Source organism: Betta splendens, chromosome 11 (genome assembly GCF_900634795.4).
Source record: "Betta splendens chromosome 11, fBetSpl5.4, whole genome shotgun sequence".
In the NCBI taxonomy this organism is placed as follows: Eukaryota; Metazoa; Chordata; class Actinopteri; order Anabantiformes; family Osphronemidae; genus Betta; species Betta splendens.
In genome coordinates this window covers 13446273-13460263 of record NC_040891.2, presented here as the reverse complement: position 1 = coordinate 13460263, position 13991 = coordinate 13446273, and the positions used below count along the sequence as shown (strand labels likewise).

Below are 13991 nucleotides of genomic sequence, written 5' to 3'. Positions count from 1 at the left end.
TTTTAGTTATTTAGTTATTGCTTTTTTTTTCTCTACCCATTTTCCTCCTCTTTTTCTCCACAGAGCTGTTCACTCGTTCCCCGCAGGTTGTGATGAACACATCAGGTCTTTGCCATTACTAACACTTGGTGACCTTTCTGACGCTCCCTGGAGCCGCAGTGGCTCTGATTGACCTTGAAGGCGCTGCTTAATGCATTTCATGAGACCCGGACTTCTCGTTACAACTCGCTGACGTCTAAGTTCTCCGCTAATCGTTGACCTCCGGATACCAGGTCCCGCCCTCTTACGTCTGACGTCTCTTCACGTTCCGTTAGTGTTTTAGTTGAAACGTTACATACCTATCTGAAGCCACGCCCTCCATTATAAATGATTGACAGATGTTTCTACCAATACTTTTTGGTTCACAGACCTACGTCACACTCGTCTTCTTCTGTGGTACTACGGGAATTCAACTTCCGTCTACATCGTCCTCTGCAAATAACAACGTGAGTAGCCAACGTTGTGCCTTAGCGTTGTGTTTTATTCAAAATGACTGGTTTATTGGCAGTGTGCCCGCGTGTTAGCCGTTCTTGTCATTTGAATTTTTTCACAAGTTCATGTTTTACTAGCATCACTAGCAGCAGCTGTTTGTTTGAAGGCTAACGGCTTTAGGTTGGAGAGCTAACAAGCGGTTAGCATAGTCAAGGTTTTAGTACGGGGTTGTCGTTTTCTTATAAAAAATAACACACACATTATATTCATAATAGTTAGTGACCACGGTTTACTCATTCATTGTTCTTCATGTAATTTTTATTTCCATCTTTTTACCATGTGTTTGTTGTTCGCTCTTTCTCCGTCTTAAAATGAATGAGTGTGAAAGGTTAAAGGGACACTTCACCAATTTTACATATGAAGCTCCTAATACGTTTTTTGCCTATGCCCTGTCACGAAATTATATATATTTTTTAAAATAACTTTTATTTCAAAGGCAAGTAATTATAACACAAAAAGAGGTTAATCAAGACATTTACAGTGGAGCTGTGTAATATCTGTAATTAAAGTGTGTAACTGTCAGCGTCCATGCTAGCTGCAATAAGAAAGACTATAATAGAAAACAGCTGCTGCTGCGCTTAAAAGGTGTTTGACATTTGATTTGAGCTATTGCATGTTCAAATCTGCTGTATACTCTACTACACCTAGTATCAGTTATGTGTGTGCTCAGATGTTTGTTCTATCATGTGTAACCACCTCGATGATGTCCCTGACTGAGTTACCTCTCACTGTATCTTGCTTCTTCTTCACTTGTCTAACTCCTGCTTTTATTACTACTTTCCTTCATTGTCAGCATGGGCAGTGTTTTGGCTGCCAGCTCCCCCAGCCCAGCACCACCAACCCCTGGTGGTGCTGCTGGCCCTGGGTTGACGGTGCCACCAGGCTTTGGGATGCCTCCAGTGTCCTCAATTATACCACAGACAGGGGACGCCTCTGGGCAACAGCAGGAGACGGAGAGCTCATTACCCAATCCAGGTGCATTTGATGAGTGTCATCGCAAATGCAAAGGTAAATAATTCACCTGATCCACAAATTACTGCTGCAGCCAAATTTAAATCATTGCAATGAATGTGTCCTATCCGCATCTGTTGTTTTGCCTGCAGAGGTTTTCCCTATGCAGATGGAAGGTGTCAGACTAGTTGTCAACAAGGGCCTTAGCAACTACTTCCAGGTCAGTTGAGTTAATTTTACACTTTGATTTATGAATGTTGCACTTTGTCAATAATCAACAAACGCTAATAAATTTCATGAGAGACACCCATTTTACCTCATTATGTCTTGTGAACCTTCTATAAGGTGAATCACACTGTATTGCTGAGCAGCGTAGGCGATTCCAGCTACAGATTTGGTGCTACATACGTTGGATCAAAGCAGATGGGTCCAGCAGAGGTACCTTATGCTGCAGTAAAGTCATATATCAGTCAGGTTTTCCATATATTATATTTAGAAAGAAAAGAGAAATGTATCTTTTATTCTTCAGAGTTTTCCAGTCATGGTGGGTGACATGGACAACAGCGGCAGCCTTAATGCTCAGATCATTCACCAGCTTGCCAACAGAATTCGATCCAAAGTGGCCTTTCAGGTACACATTGTTTTGCACATTTAGACCAGTGTATGTTGTTACTTATTTTTATTGTTAATGCTATTGATGTGTTAATATCTGCCTATCTCTTAGACACAACAACAAAAATTTGTGAACTGGCAAGCTGATGCTGAGTTCAAGGGAGACGACTTTACGGCAACTATTACACTTGGAAACCCAGATGTCCTCAGTGGCTCTGGTAGGTCGTCGCATGGTTGTTTGATTATGATCATTGGCTATTCATTGTCTCCCACCCAAAAAAACAAACAGCATTTACACATAATGGTTTGTCCATTTACCAGGTATTGTTGTAACACACTACCTGCAGTCCATCACACCAGCCCTGGCTTTGGGAGGGGAGCTAGTTTATCACCGCAGGCCAGCAGAAGAGGGCGCTGTGATGTCTTTGGTTGGCAGATACACAGGTGAGACACAATTCAAAGATTACAGTCAGTATATACAGAAAGATATGTAACATCTACTGTTGTTTGAACATGCCTTTTCACTACAGGCAGTAACTACATCGCCACATTGACACTTGGCTCAGCAGGGGCTCATGCTTCATACTACCACAAAGCTAATGATCAGGTAAAAAGCAGGTCTCATAATGGACAGTGGGCTTTGTTTTGGAGTGGTTTTATGCTTTACTTCTTGACATCAAGTTTATATGCAGTTGTTTTCTAAAACTAGGTAGAAACTTTGAGAGCCTGTGACTCACTATTGTCAGATACCACAATGATTTAACCATGACCGTTCTCAAACAGTTGCAGGTCGGTGTGGAGTTTGAAGCAAGCGCTCGTATGCAAGACACCAGTGTGTCGTTCGGTTACCAGCTAGACGTGCCTAAAGCCAATTTACAGTTTAAAGGTAGGTTGCATTCTTTAAGGGTGCTTTAATATAAATAATTCCCCATGTTTTAATTCACGTTGTCTTTGCTGCTCTCCAAGGGTCAGTAGACAGCAACTGGATAGTTGGTGCTACGTTAGAAAAGAAGCTGCTCCCTCTTCCTCTCTCTCTGGTCCTTTGCTCCTTCCTCAATCATCGCAAAAACAAGTTCCAGTGTGGGTTCGGTGTCACTATTGGTTAAAGCGACTGACGGTGGGTTGTTGGCCTGCAGAAAGACTTCACAGAACAGACAGACTCACTGTGGATGAATTATGTTCGTTACACTCATCACCTCAGTCTGTCTGACTTCTTCAGCAATCCTAGTGTTTAATTGGTTTCCTAGGTTCATCAAAGGTGACAAATAGAAGGTAATATAAATCTTATGACCCAAGTTCTTGACCCAGTGACTAAAACTGCAACAAAGAATGTGAGTGCTCAGAATTTTGACTGTGGCTCTCGAAAACACAAACCAGTACGACGTGAAGAGACGTTACAGTATTAGCGGGCTCTTTCTTTCACACTGAGTTTAGTGCCTGTTGCGTTTTTGTTTTTTACTTTTATTCTTGTTTTTTTTACTTTGAAGTTTTGTCTTGCGTGCATGAGTGAAATCACCTTTTGCTTGTTGAAAGGCGATTAAATGGGCACAGACAAGTTTATTAGCTGTAGGGAAGAAGTGTGGAATCCTGTGTCACAATCAGTCATTTGTTCTGTTGCCTTTTTTATGTTGGGTACTTGTGGATCAGTGTATGACCTGTGTATATACCTCTTGGAAACTGATAAATACAATTTCTTAAAAAAACATGTTTGTGCTTTCAATCTTTTGATCCCATCTCTGCTACTTAAGTTTAGCATCATCAAAACGAATAAATTGTGGTTCCTTGTTTCTAAATCTCGAAGCATGTCCCAGTTCAGGTTCTGAAATATAGACTGTACCTTTCTGTTTGTTTCCAGACAGTTTGTTTAGTTCCTGGCTAGACCAGAAGTCAGTGACAGAAACATCATTTCATCATGTCAGTTGTTTTATTTAATTAAATATACTTTTGGTACATTTCAAATAAATATTTGGAGTGTGGAGGATGGGGGAGCTGTGCGGGTTCGGTGGAACAGTCCGTTTACTGGGTGGTCTTGGTGAAGGACTCCCACAGAACAGCCAGCTGAGCCTGCACATCCTGGGCGGTGGCGTCCAGCTTGGCCTTCAGCTCCTCTCCAAGGGGAGCCAGGTTCTGCTGGATCTCCTGGGATTTCTGGGTCAGTTGGGCCTCAAAGCTTTGGGTCAGGGGGATCACGCTGTTCTGAAACTCCTCCAGGCTCTGCTCCAGCTTCTGCTTCATGTCGTCGGTGTAGGGAACCATCTGGGTCTGCAGCTCGCTCACGCTCTTCTCCACCTGCCCCTTCAGCTCCTGGCTCTTCTGCAGCAGAACCGCCTTCAGGGCCTCTGGGTCCATGGACTCTGCGTAGGAGGCCGCTTCCCTCTTGAGCTCCTCCACCTGCTTGTCGAGGCTCGCCACCAGCTGCTGGGCGTAAGGCTGCACGCTGGTGCTCACGGTGGTCAGGTCCTGCTCCATACGAGCTTTCAGATGCTCGGTCTGCTGGGAGAACTGGGTGAGGAAGTCCTGGGTCAGAGGAGCCACCTGGCCACGCAGGGCAACAATGTACTGGTTCACGGTGTCGGCGCTCTGAGAGATCTTGGCACTTGAAGAGACAGAAAACCGTTAGAAGTTTGTCCCTGAGCCCAGTGAGCGTCGCCATGGTGATGAGCCTTACTTGATTTCCTGGCCCAGCTCAGACTCTCTGATCTGCTGCAGGGACTCCTCAGCGGTCATGGTGGCTTTACCCACGTAGTTCCAGAAGGCCTCCCTCACCGTGTCCATGTTGCTCTTGGGAGCGTCCTGCCACAGCAGGTTGGCGTTGCAGCCTGTGGTAAAACAGCAGCTTTAGCTCCAGTCGGCCTCCAGACATTTAATCCTCCAGAGTTTACGTCAAAGACAGAAACTACTCACCAGAGAAAACAGCGAGCGCGAGAACCACAAGAACCTTCATGGCTGGATTTGTTGTTGGTTGCTGTTGGGTTTTTTAGAAATGCACAATTAAAGATCAGACATATCTGAGAGCTAAGCTTTTAATATTAGTGTGTTACCTTTGAGAGGCAGCTCGTGTCTTCAGCTCCGTGTCTGGTGACTTGTGCTGTGCAGAGGTTGGATCCACAGTTTTATAGTCATGTCTCAGGGTAAAGTCCTTCGGTATCTGCCCTGCTGGACAGATTCCTGTAACGTCTGTCACTCCACGTCACGCTGTGTCACTGCTTGTTCATCTCCTTGTTCACGTCTTATGATCTCCTGTTGACCTGTGGCCACAACTGAAACAGCATGAGTCTGAAAACTTCCCACGTCTGAGCTGAAAGATGTTTTAAAAAAAAGTAAAGATTCCTCATTTTAAACAGCAGAGTCTGTCTTTGTTACTGACTTAATGTGTGCGTCACTGAAAAGCAGAGACGTTCATCAGCAGTTTCTCCTGAGATGAAGACTTTAGCTCCTTCTTATCAGAGACAGGCTGCACGTCGCCTGCTACGACTGGATCCAAAGTCCTGGACCACATCTCGAACCATAAAACCTCAAAGCTGAGCAGCAGCTTTGACTTTTCATTTCATTGCCTTCATTTTAAACTGACTGTAATTCTATATTATTTGTAATGTAGCTATAATAAAAGTGTACATGCCTAAAGCTTGTGTTTGTTTACATTTGTTCAACTTCAGATTTCTGTTTTGATACTTATGAACGTGATGTGTTTGACTGAAACACTGAAGTGTTAGATTTGTGAGGGGAGCTGCACTCAGAGTCTCTGTCTCTGTTGTTAACCCGTGAAAAGCTGTGATGATGCCGATGCAGCAACAACAGCACAACACTCAGTCCTGGACTTTGCTCCTTTGGACCTGGAGTCCAGCTCTACCTGTAGATCCTCAGGGACAGATACGGAGTAAAGCTCAGGTACAGAAGGAGGTTCTTCTCATGATGTATATGAAAAGTAACCACAAAGAGCCAAATTAGGCCTTGAACATCCTAGTCGTCACTGGTTTCACTGGTAGATGACCTGTATGTTCATTATTCATCTCAGCTCACCAGTGTGACTGCTTTATTTGCTTTAGTTGCCTGACATCTTATTGTGGCAGGGTGCCGTGATGTCTGGGGGAGGGTTGTGCTTGATTCTGTGACATGTTAAAATAATGCCTCACCACAAGCTTCATTACTTCATTACATTTATTTTAGCTGCCTTATATTTTTGAACTACTACACCCATACTCTCCCGTTTGGCCACTCAGATCTACTGACCAGCTGCTTCTTGAGGTTCCTGAGTTCAGGTTCAAAAGCAGAGGTGACCAAGGCTGTGGAATAAACTCACTCTCCACATCAGACAGGCCCCAAGTGTGAAGGGTTATAAGTCTCATCTTAAAACCCATTTTTATTCACTTGATTTTAATATTTTTTAATGCGTTTCGGCACTTTTCTGCTTGAGTCTCAGCTGAAGTTACTCCCACCAAGGAACCATCTTAAAATAAATCTTCTTTTCCCAGGACAGTAAAACAATATTAATAAAGCAATTAAACTTTCTTTAAGATATTCACTTAATAAGACTGATAAGTCTTTAATGAAGACTGGATTCCGTCCCTCATCGCTCACTTAGAGTGAAGACGAGTAGAAGCTGCTCTCTGTCCTGTTGGGCTCTGGAAGCTCATGATGTTTGTTGATTATGATGTCACATGTTTATTTAAAGCTGTTCCTGTGGTAAGTGATTCATTACTGACCCTGACCTGTCTTTTCAGGCCAGAAGCTCATTGGAAGCTTTCCAATCTAATAAAAGTTGTACAAATGCAGACGGTGGTTATTTAAGCAGACTATGAACCTGATTAATTGGACAAAGGTTTGATACCAGAGCCACTTTTGTTCACTTTTGACCATAGTAGATCAGAAGAAGACATTTTAGGCAAGTTTAATAAACTACTGCTTTCAAGCCACTGCTCTTCTTGTTCCAGCAGACGCTGAGGATGTTTAGCTCCGACGTGTTCCTGCTCGTGTACCTTCGTTGTGCGACGTGGAGTCAAAATAACACACAGAGCAGTAAAAGCTGACAACAACACAGTTCACACAGAGAACTTCGGACGCAGGTCAACAAGCCCTCACATTTATCACATCATTGCCAACGGGACGCTATAAATACTGAGCAAAAGGCTCAGTCAGAGTCTCAGGCATCAAACCAGGATCACTGAGGTGAGAAACAGCACATCTTCAGTATTATTACGTTAAATATTAATACATGTCACATTGTAGCTACCAAAGAACTTAAATTTGAATTAGTGTTACCTTGTGTCCAGGTGTCCTTATTTTGTATCATCATGAGGGGGTTTGTACTCGTCCTTGCGCTGGCAGTCCTGTCAGGTGAGTGTTTATTACTTTGTTTGTCTCAAAGCTGTTTTACCCCAAATCGTGTTCAGTTCAAATGTTGTGATGTTTTCTCATTCTGGCTCCTGATGCAGGATGCCAAGCAAGAAGCGTGCCTCAGGACTGGGAGCGCTCCTGGGAGGCTGCCGTGGAAAAGATGCAGGACTATTTCACAGAGCTGAACACCAGGGCCGAGGAGGCGGTGAAAGACATCAAGAGCTACCAGATCAGCCGAGAACTGGAGTGAGTGATGGTCCGAGTATCATGCCTGACTTCCTGTAGCGCGGCCGCCGTCTACAGCCTCTGTCCTGTCACCCCGCAGCACCCTGGTCTCGGACAGCGTATCAGAGCTGACCATGTACAAGGAAGACCTGCACACCAAGCTGGCCCCCTACACCAAGGAGGCGGCGGAGCGCCTGGCCACGGACCTGCAGCCGCTGGTCGACAAACTGCGCACTCACATAGCCGACGCCCAGGACCAGATGGACAAGTACACCCAGGAGCTGCAGACCATGATGGAGCAGAACGTGGAGGACGTCAGGGCTAGAATGACCAGCTACACCCGCAAGCTGAAGAAACGCCTGAGCAAGGACACGCAGGAGATCAAGAAGTGTGTGAAAAAGGGCTGATGGGACGGTTTTACAGATCTTGAAAATAAATATAAACTGCTCTATTTGCTTTTTCGCAGGCACGTGACCGACTACTTTGAGGAGCTTCACTCTCGCACCTCCAGCAACATGGAGGAGGTGAAGACGCGCGTGGACCCTTACATCGCTCAGGTGCGGGACAACGCCCAGGCCAAGATCACCACCCTCAACGAGCTGCTGAAGACCCAGGTGGACAACATCAAGGACACGATGGAGACCACAGCCAACGACATCAGGGGCCAAGTGGAGAACATGAAATCCAACATGGAGGAGCACATGGAGGAGGTGCGCAAGTGGTTCCAGCCCTACGTCGCCATGTTCAGTTAAACCCTGTGAACCTCATCTGTCACCAGTGTAAATGAAACATTTGTTATATTACTAATGTCAAGCACAGTGTGAATGTTCTGCTCTGTCACTTTAATAAAAGCCAACTGCCCTCATGATCTAATGCATCATACAGATAACATTATCTAAGAAAAACTGTATAAACTGGAACGCTCAGCGTTTCCGTGTCCGTGAACGTCTCACCGCACAGCGCGCTCCCGCAGGTGGTCCACGTACGAAGCCGAGAAGCGAAAGTCCAGCCCCGTGGATGCAGGAGAAAGGTCCGCTGGTCCGTGCGTGTGTAACAGGTCCTGCTTTGTGCATTCTCATTGAAGACACCAGGTTGTTCTCCTTGTTTTACTTTCCTGTTGAAGACAACAAAACAACATAAACCGTCTCCCAACCTGTCCAACAGTGCGTAGCTGCACTGAGAGCGGACAAGTTATACAAATACAACTTTTAATTTCAAACTGTGTTTAATTAAACAAAACGACAGGAAAATTTTTCCTTTACCAAAAAATCAACACAATTTTCATAAAAGTTCAACTAAACTCTGCATATTAAAGTAAACCAGCGCCACCTGGCGGCCAAACAGAGAAAATGCACTAGGTGAGGCGGTAAATATAACTTTAAATTATACCTGATGAACACAGCAAAACGGTACAGTCTGTCATTCAATCTGTCCTGCACATCTGACTCCCTGTACAAATAAAATTGTGAAAGTTGCCAATGACGCTGCAGAGCGTTATTAGTGACTAGCATGAGGCAGCTAATGGCGCTGAGCTAACTTTCTGGGTTAAAACCCAAACAAACCATGCAAAACTGTCTGAAATAACACAAGAATAACATGTAATGTAATAGGCAGAAAACAACACACTGCTAAAACAACAACGTAACTAAAAATGAGAAAACATAAAAAACAGCATGAGGCCTGTTTCTCCTACAGCCTGGCTGCACCAGTGTTGTCAGATGGGAAATAAAGAAATACGGTACCATCGCTTTAGAATGATCGTATTTAGACCCAAAGTATCGTATTAAATAAGCACAACTTTAAAAATCACAGTGGATTTAAAAACAAAGCTATTTTATATGCACATAACCTACTGAAACGCGGCTTAGTTATTTCAATTAAACAATTATTTTATTCATTTTCGGAGCTAGAGACTTTATGCCTTGGCCGTGTTTTCTTTTACATGTTTTTAACACTGTAATGTCCCACACCACTTGAACACCGTAGTGGCGGGAAAAGGATTCGGCCTCATTCAACAGGTTGAATCCGTCCCTGAAACGTAGCGTCCAACTCACAGACAGGCCGTTAAAGCTGCTTGGTTTACTCACCCGTCTCTGCACCACTGGACTCTTTCTTTTACTAGTTTGCTTCGGTTTTGACCTCACATTTGCTTATATTTACTTTGGCTCCTGTCGCGATGCTGGATGAAGGGTACAACTGACCAGACAAAACCATCATCGACCCAATCAGCAACGCTGCTGATGCGATTGACAAGGGGGATGAGCCAATCAGCTACACGCAAAAACAGTTTCTGGTGATGTGCGCGTCAATCTAAACGAAATCAAAACATGATGAACGGCAGTGTCACAACTATCGTATATTGTTGCGTCAGGAAGGGCATCCGGCGTAAAACCTGCCAAAAACAACCATGCAAATTGTCCATTACAATTCGAAACCGAATCGGTCGCGGCCTGGGTTAACAACATCCACTGATGCTGTTAACACACAGGGTGCCGGTGGAAATTGGACTATTGTTGGTCGAAACAGGAGAGGAGGCAGAAGGGTTGTTGTACAGAGAGAGAATAGGAAAGACAGGAGCATAGATGTGAGAATAACGTTGGCACGATGACAGGGAAAGGCAGACGTGATGGAGAGAAGCAAGGTGGACGTACTGTGTGTGCAGGAGACAAGGTGGAAGGGCAGCAGAGCACGTAGTATTGGAGGAGGATACAAACTGTTGTACCACGGTGTGGATCGGAAGAGAAACGGGGTAGGAGTGATGCTGATGGGGGTTTGTGAACAATGTTCTAGAGGTGAAAAGAGTCTCAGACAGGGTGATGAGCGTAAAGCTGGAAATCGAAGGGGCGACGGTGAATGTAGTCAGTGGGTAAGTTGGCTGTGAGTTAGAAGAGAAGGAGGACTCTGGAGTGGGTTTGATGAGGTCACAGAGAGAATCCCCAGAGGAGAGGGGGTGGTGGCTGGAGCAGACTTCAATGGGCATGTTGGTGAGAGGAACAGAGAGCAGTGGAGAGGCTGTTGGTCCTGATGACCAACCTGTGGAAGCGTCTAGAAGAAACCGCCGTGGAGTTTCTAACCAGTTTGTTCAACAGGATTCTAGAGAGCGAGAAGATGCCTGAGGAATGGATGAGAAGCGTTGTGGTTCCGATCTTTAAGAACAAGGACGACAGAACTGCAGCAACTACAGAGGAATAAAGCTGAGCCGCACAATGAAGCTGTGGGGAAGAGCAGTGGAAGCCAGGCTCAGCAAGAAGGTGGAGGTTTGTGAGCAGCAGTATGGTTTCATGCCCTGTAAGAGCTCCACTGATGCCATGTCTGCTCTGAGAATGTTGGTGGACAAGTACAGAGATGGTCAGAAGGAGCTGCATTGTGTCTGTGGATGTAGAGGAGGTGATGACAGGGTGGAGGGAGGAGCTGTGGGACTGGATGAGGTTGACTGGAGCGGCAGAGAAGTACGTGAGAGTCGTCCAGGACATGCATGACAGGAGTATGACGGTGGTGAGACGTGCTGTAGGTCAGACTGAGGAGTTCAAGGTGGAGGTGGGACGACACCAGCTTTGAGTCCCTTGTTTGCTGTGCTTTGATCTGCAGTGAGTAGAGAGCAGGTGGAGGAACAGCTGGAGGTGGAGGTTTGCTGGAAAGAAGAGGCATGAAAGTGGTAGTAAGACGGAATACATGTGTCTGATTGAGAGGTAGAACAGTGAGGCTACAGGGGCTGAGGTGAAGGAGTTTAACAGTTCAGTGTGATGGCGAGTGTTGAGGTTGGCTGGTGTGAGTAAAGAAGATGCCCTTGATACAATGAGATGGAAAAAGAGGATTCACTGTGGAGCCCCCTGATGGGAAAAGACCAAGAGTCGTGCTTTACACACACTTCTTTATTGAATCTACATTTTTACACATCCTGAGGGGAGCAGTGGGAGGCCATGGAAGTGTCTTACTCAAGGACACACCTGGTGCTCTGGTGGGCTTTGAACCCATGACCGTCCAATCCTGAAGTCAACGCTCTATCCACTGAACTATCAAACCAACACTTATATGGGCAAGTACTGTGTGCTCTGAGGCACTACATCCTGTTGGACTCTGGAAGCTCCTGATGTTTGTTGATTATGATGTCACATGTTTATTTAAAGATGTTCAACACATTTCCTGTGGTAAGTGATTCATCGCTGACCCTGACCTGTCTTTTCAGGCCAGACACTCATTGGAAGCTTTCCCATTTATAAAAGTTGTATAAATGCAGACGGTGTTTGTTAAAGCAGACTGTGAACCTGACGGAGGTTTGATACCAGAGCCATTTTTGTCCTTGGTGAAGTCTTTCTGTGACTGTCTTATGCATCAGTCACAGTCTTTCAAACTAAATCAGACGAAGGAAGATAGTTTAAACAAGTTCTTCAAGTTCTTTTCTTCATATTCCAGCAGACGCTGAGGACGTTTGTTTACGACGTGTTTCTGCTCGCGGACCTTCGTTGTGCGACATTGAGTCAAAATAACACACAAAGCAGCAAAAGCTGGCAACAACACAGAGAACTTTAGACGCAGACCAACCTTCCCACATCAGTGCCAATGGGACGCTATAAATACTGAGCAACAGGCTCAGTCAGAGTCTCAGGCATCAAACCAGGATCACTGAGGTGAGAAACTGCACATTACATAGAAATTTGCCACTAAAAGTATGTTTATGACAAATTGTCATTGTTGTTTTTATTTTTTCTGCACTATTAATAATGTTGCACAGTCATTAGTTATTACTGTTGTTTTTCCGTTTTCTTCTGTCTGTGTCGGTACTGTTATACTGCTGCTGAAACACAGGAATTTCCCCACTGTGGGATCAATAAAGTAATATATTATCTTCAGAATCATGTTAAATGTTAATAACCTTTGCCTGTCACATTGTAGCTACCAAAGGACTCCTCCTTATTTTGTATCATCATGAGGGGGTTTGTACTCGTCCTTGCGCTGGCAGTCCTGTCAGGTGAGTGTTTATTACTTTGTTTGTCTGGAAGCTGTTTTAGCCCAAATCATGTTCAGTTCAAATGTGATGTTTTCTCATTCTGGCTCCTGATGCAGGATGCCAAGCAAGAAGCGTGACTCAGGACTGGGCTCAAGTCAGTTTTGTAGAACCCCTGATTTACGATGATTATTATGATTTTGAAATCACTGATAGCCCCCAGATCAGCACAGAACTGGGGTGAGTGATGGTCCGAGTATCATGCCTGACTTCCTCTAGCGCGGCCGCCGTCCACAGCCTCTGTCCTGTCACCCTGCAGCACCCTGGTCCATGACAGCGTGTCAGAGCTGACCATGCACTGGGAAGACCTGCACACCAAGCTGGCCGACAGACTGCGCACTCAAATAGCCGACGCCCAGGAGCAGATGGACAAGTACACCCAGGAGCTGCAGACCACGATGGAGCAGAACGTGGAGGACGTCAGCGCCAGAATGACTAGCTACACCAGCAAACTGATGGAACGCCTGAGCAAGGACAAGCCGGAGATCAAGAAGTGGGCGAAAAAGGGCTGATGGGAGGGTTTTACAGATCTTGCTGAGTGGATTTTCAGATTTAAACAACTGAAATCTAAATTATTTGTTTAGGTCTTAATATTCTGACATATGTTAATGTTTCAGGACTTGACTGTGAAAGATCCAGGAAATATATAAATAAACTTGCTCTGTTTGCTTTTTCTCAGGAACATGACCGACTTCTTCAAGAAGCTTCACTCTCGCACCTCCAACAAAATGGAGGAGGTGCAGGACAACGCCCAGGCCAAGATCACCACCCTCAACGAGCTGCTGAAGACTCAGGTGGACAACATCAAGGACACGATGAACACCACAGCCAACACCATCAGGGACCGAGTGAAAAACATGGAATCCAACATGGAGGAGCACATAGAGAAGGTGCGCAAGTGGTTCCAGCCCTACGTCGCCATGTTTAGTTAAACCCTGAGAACCTCATCTGTCACCAGTGTAAATGAAACATTTGTTATATTACTAATGTCAAGCACAGTGTGAATGTTCTGCTCTGTCACTTTAATAAAAGCCAACTGCCCTTGTGAGTGTATGTATGACGAGTGGTAACATGTATCAGTTTCAATTAGAAAATGAAATAATTCTTGACACTGACACTGACGTTCTATTTTATATAGCTTATTATACATATTTACATGTATATGACCCAATTTAAGTTAAATTTAATTTATTTTCATTAAAAATTGCTGTGCATTTGTTGAAATAAATAAATGGCTTTATTTTAACACCAGTAAATTATTCAAAGTACGTCGAATTCAATAAAACATGAACTAATACTTAAAATGTTTTTATTTGGATTAACAGTAATAAGT

The 13991-nt window shown here is 44.7% G+C and overlaps 4 protein-coding genes across 5 annotated transcripts; 3 read left to right on the top strand and 1 right to left on the bottom strand.

The window, feature by feature from the left end:
• The first annotated feature begins 328 nt into the window (after nt 1-328).
• On the top strand, nt 329-3799 carry tomm40l (translocase of outer mitochondrial membrane 40 homolog, like). The gene is made up of 10 exons (XM_029166474.3): nt 329-485; nt 1325-1539; nt 1635-1702; nt 1828-1920; nt 2012-2113; nt 2207-2312; nt 2416-2538; nt 2625-2701; nt 2878-2980; nt 3061-3799. The coding sequence occupies exons 1-10, from the start codon at nt 367-369 to the stop codon at nt 3198-3200; spliced, it is 1146 nt and encodes a 381-aa protein (XP_029022307.2). The 5' UTR covers nt 329-366; the 3' UTR covers nt 3201-3799.
• A 200-nt stretch (nt 3800-3999) lies between these two features.
• apoa4a (apolipoprotein A-IV a) lies at nt 4000-8766 on the bottom strand. 2 transcript variants are annotated; one of them, XM_055512714.1, is made up of 5 exons: nt 8607-8766; nt 5136-5342; nt 4999-5059; nt 4763-4913; nt 4000-4690 (listed from the first exon to the last, which is right to left on the bottom strand). In XM_055512714.1, exons 3-5 carry the CDS (start codon nt 5036-5038, stop codon nt 4111-4113), a joined length of 771 nt encoding a protein of 256 aa, XP_055368689.1. In that variant the 5' UTR covers nt 5039-5059; nt 5136-5342; nt 8607-8766; the 3' UTR covers nt 4000-4110. The 2 variants fall into 2 exon arrangements, with proteins under 2 accessions (XP_055368689.1, XP_029022308.1); XM_029166475.3 differs by lacking the exon at nt 8607-8766 and having other exon boundaries at nt 5136-7022.
• Nucleotides 7167-8521, top strand: LOC114865386 (apolipoprotein Eb-like). The gene is made up of 5 exons (XM_029166476.2): nt 7167-7260; nt 7365-7428; nt 7527-7674; nt 7754-8041; nt 8120-8521. The coding sequence occupies exons 2-5, from the start codon at nt 7386-7388 to the stop codon at nt 8403-8405; spliced, it is 765 nt and encodes a 254-aa protein (XP_029022309.1). The 5' UTR covers nt 7167-7260; nt 7365-7385; the 3' UTR covers nt 8406-8521.
• Nucleotides 8767-11922: 3156 nt separating the features above from the next.
• Nucleotides 11923-13706, top strand: LOC114865387 (apolipoprotein Eb-like). The gene is made up of 5 exons (XM_029166477.3): nt 11923-12281; nt 12547-12622; nt 12718-12838; nt 12918-13151; nt 13338-13706. Exons 2-5 carry the CDS (start codon nt 12580-12582, stop codon nt 13588-13590), a joined length of 651 nt encoding a protein of 216 aa, XP_029022310.1. The 5' UTR covers nt 11923-12281; nt 12547-12579; the 3' UTR covers nt 13591-13706.
• Nucleotides 13707-13991: the final 285 nt, after the last annotated feature.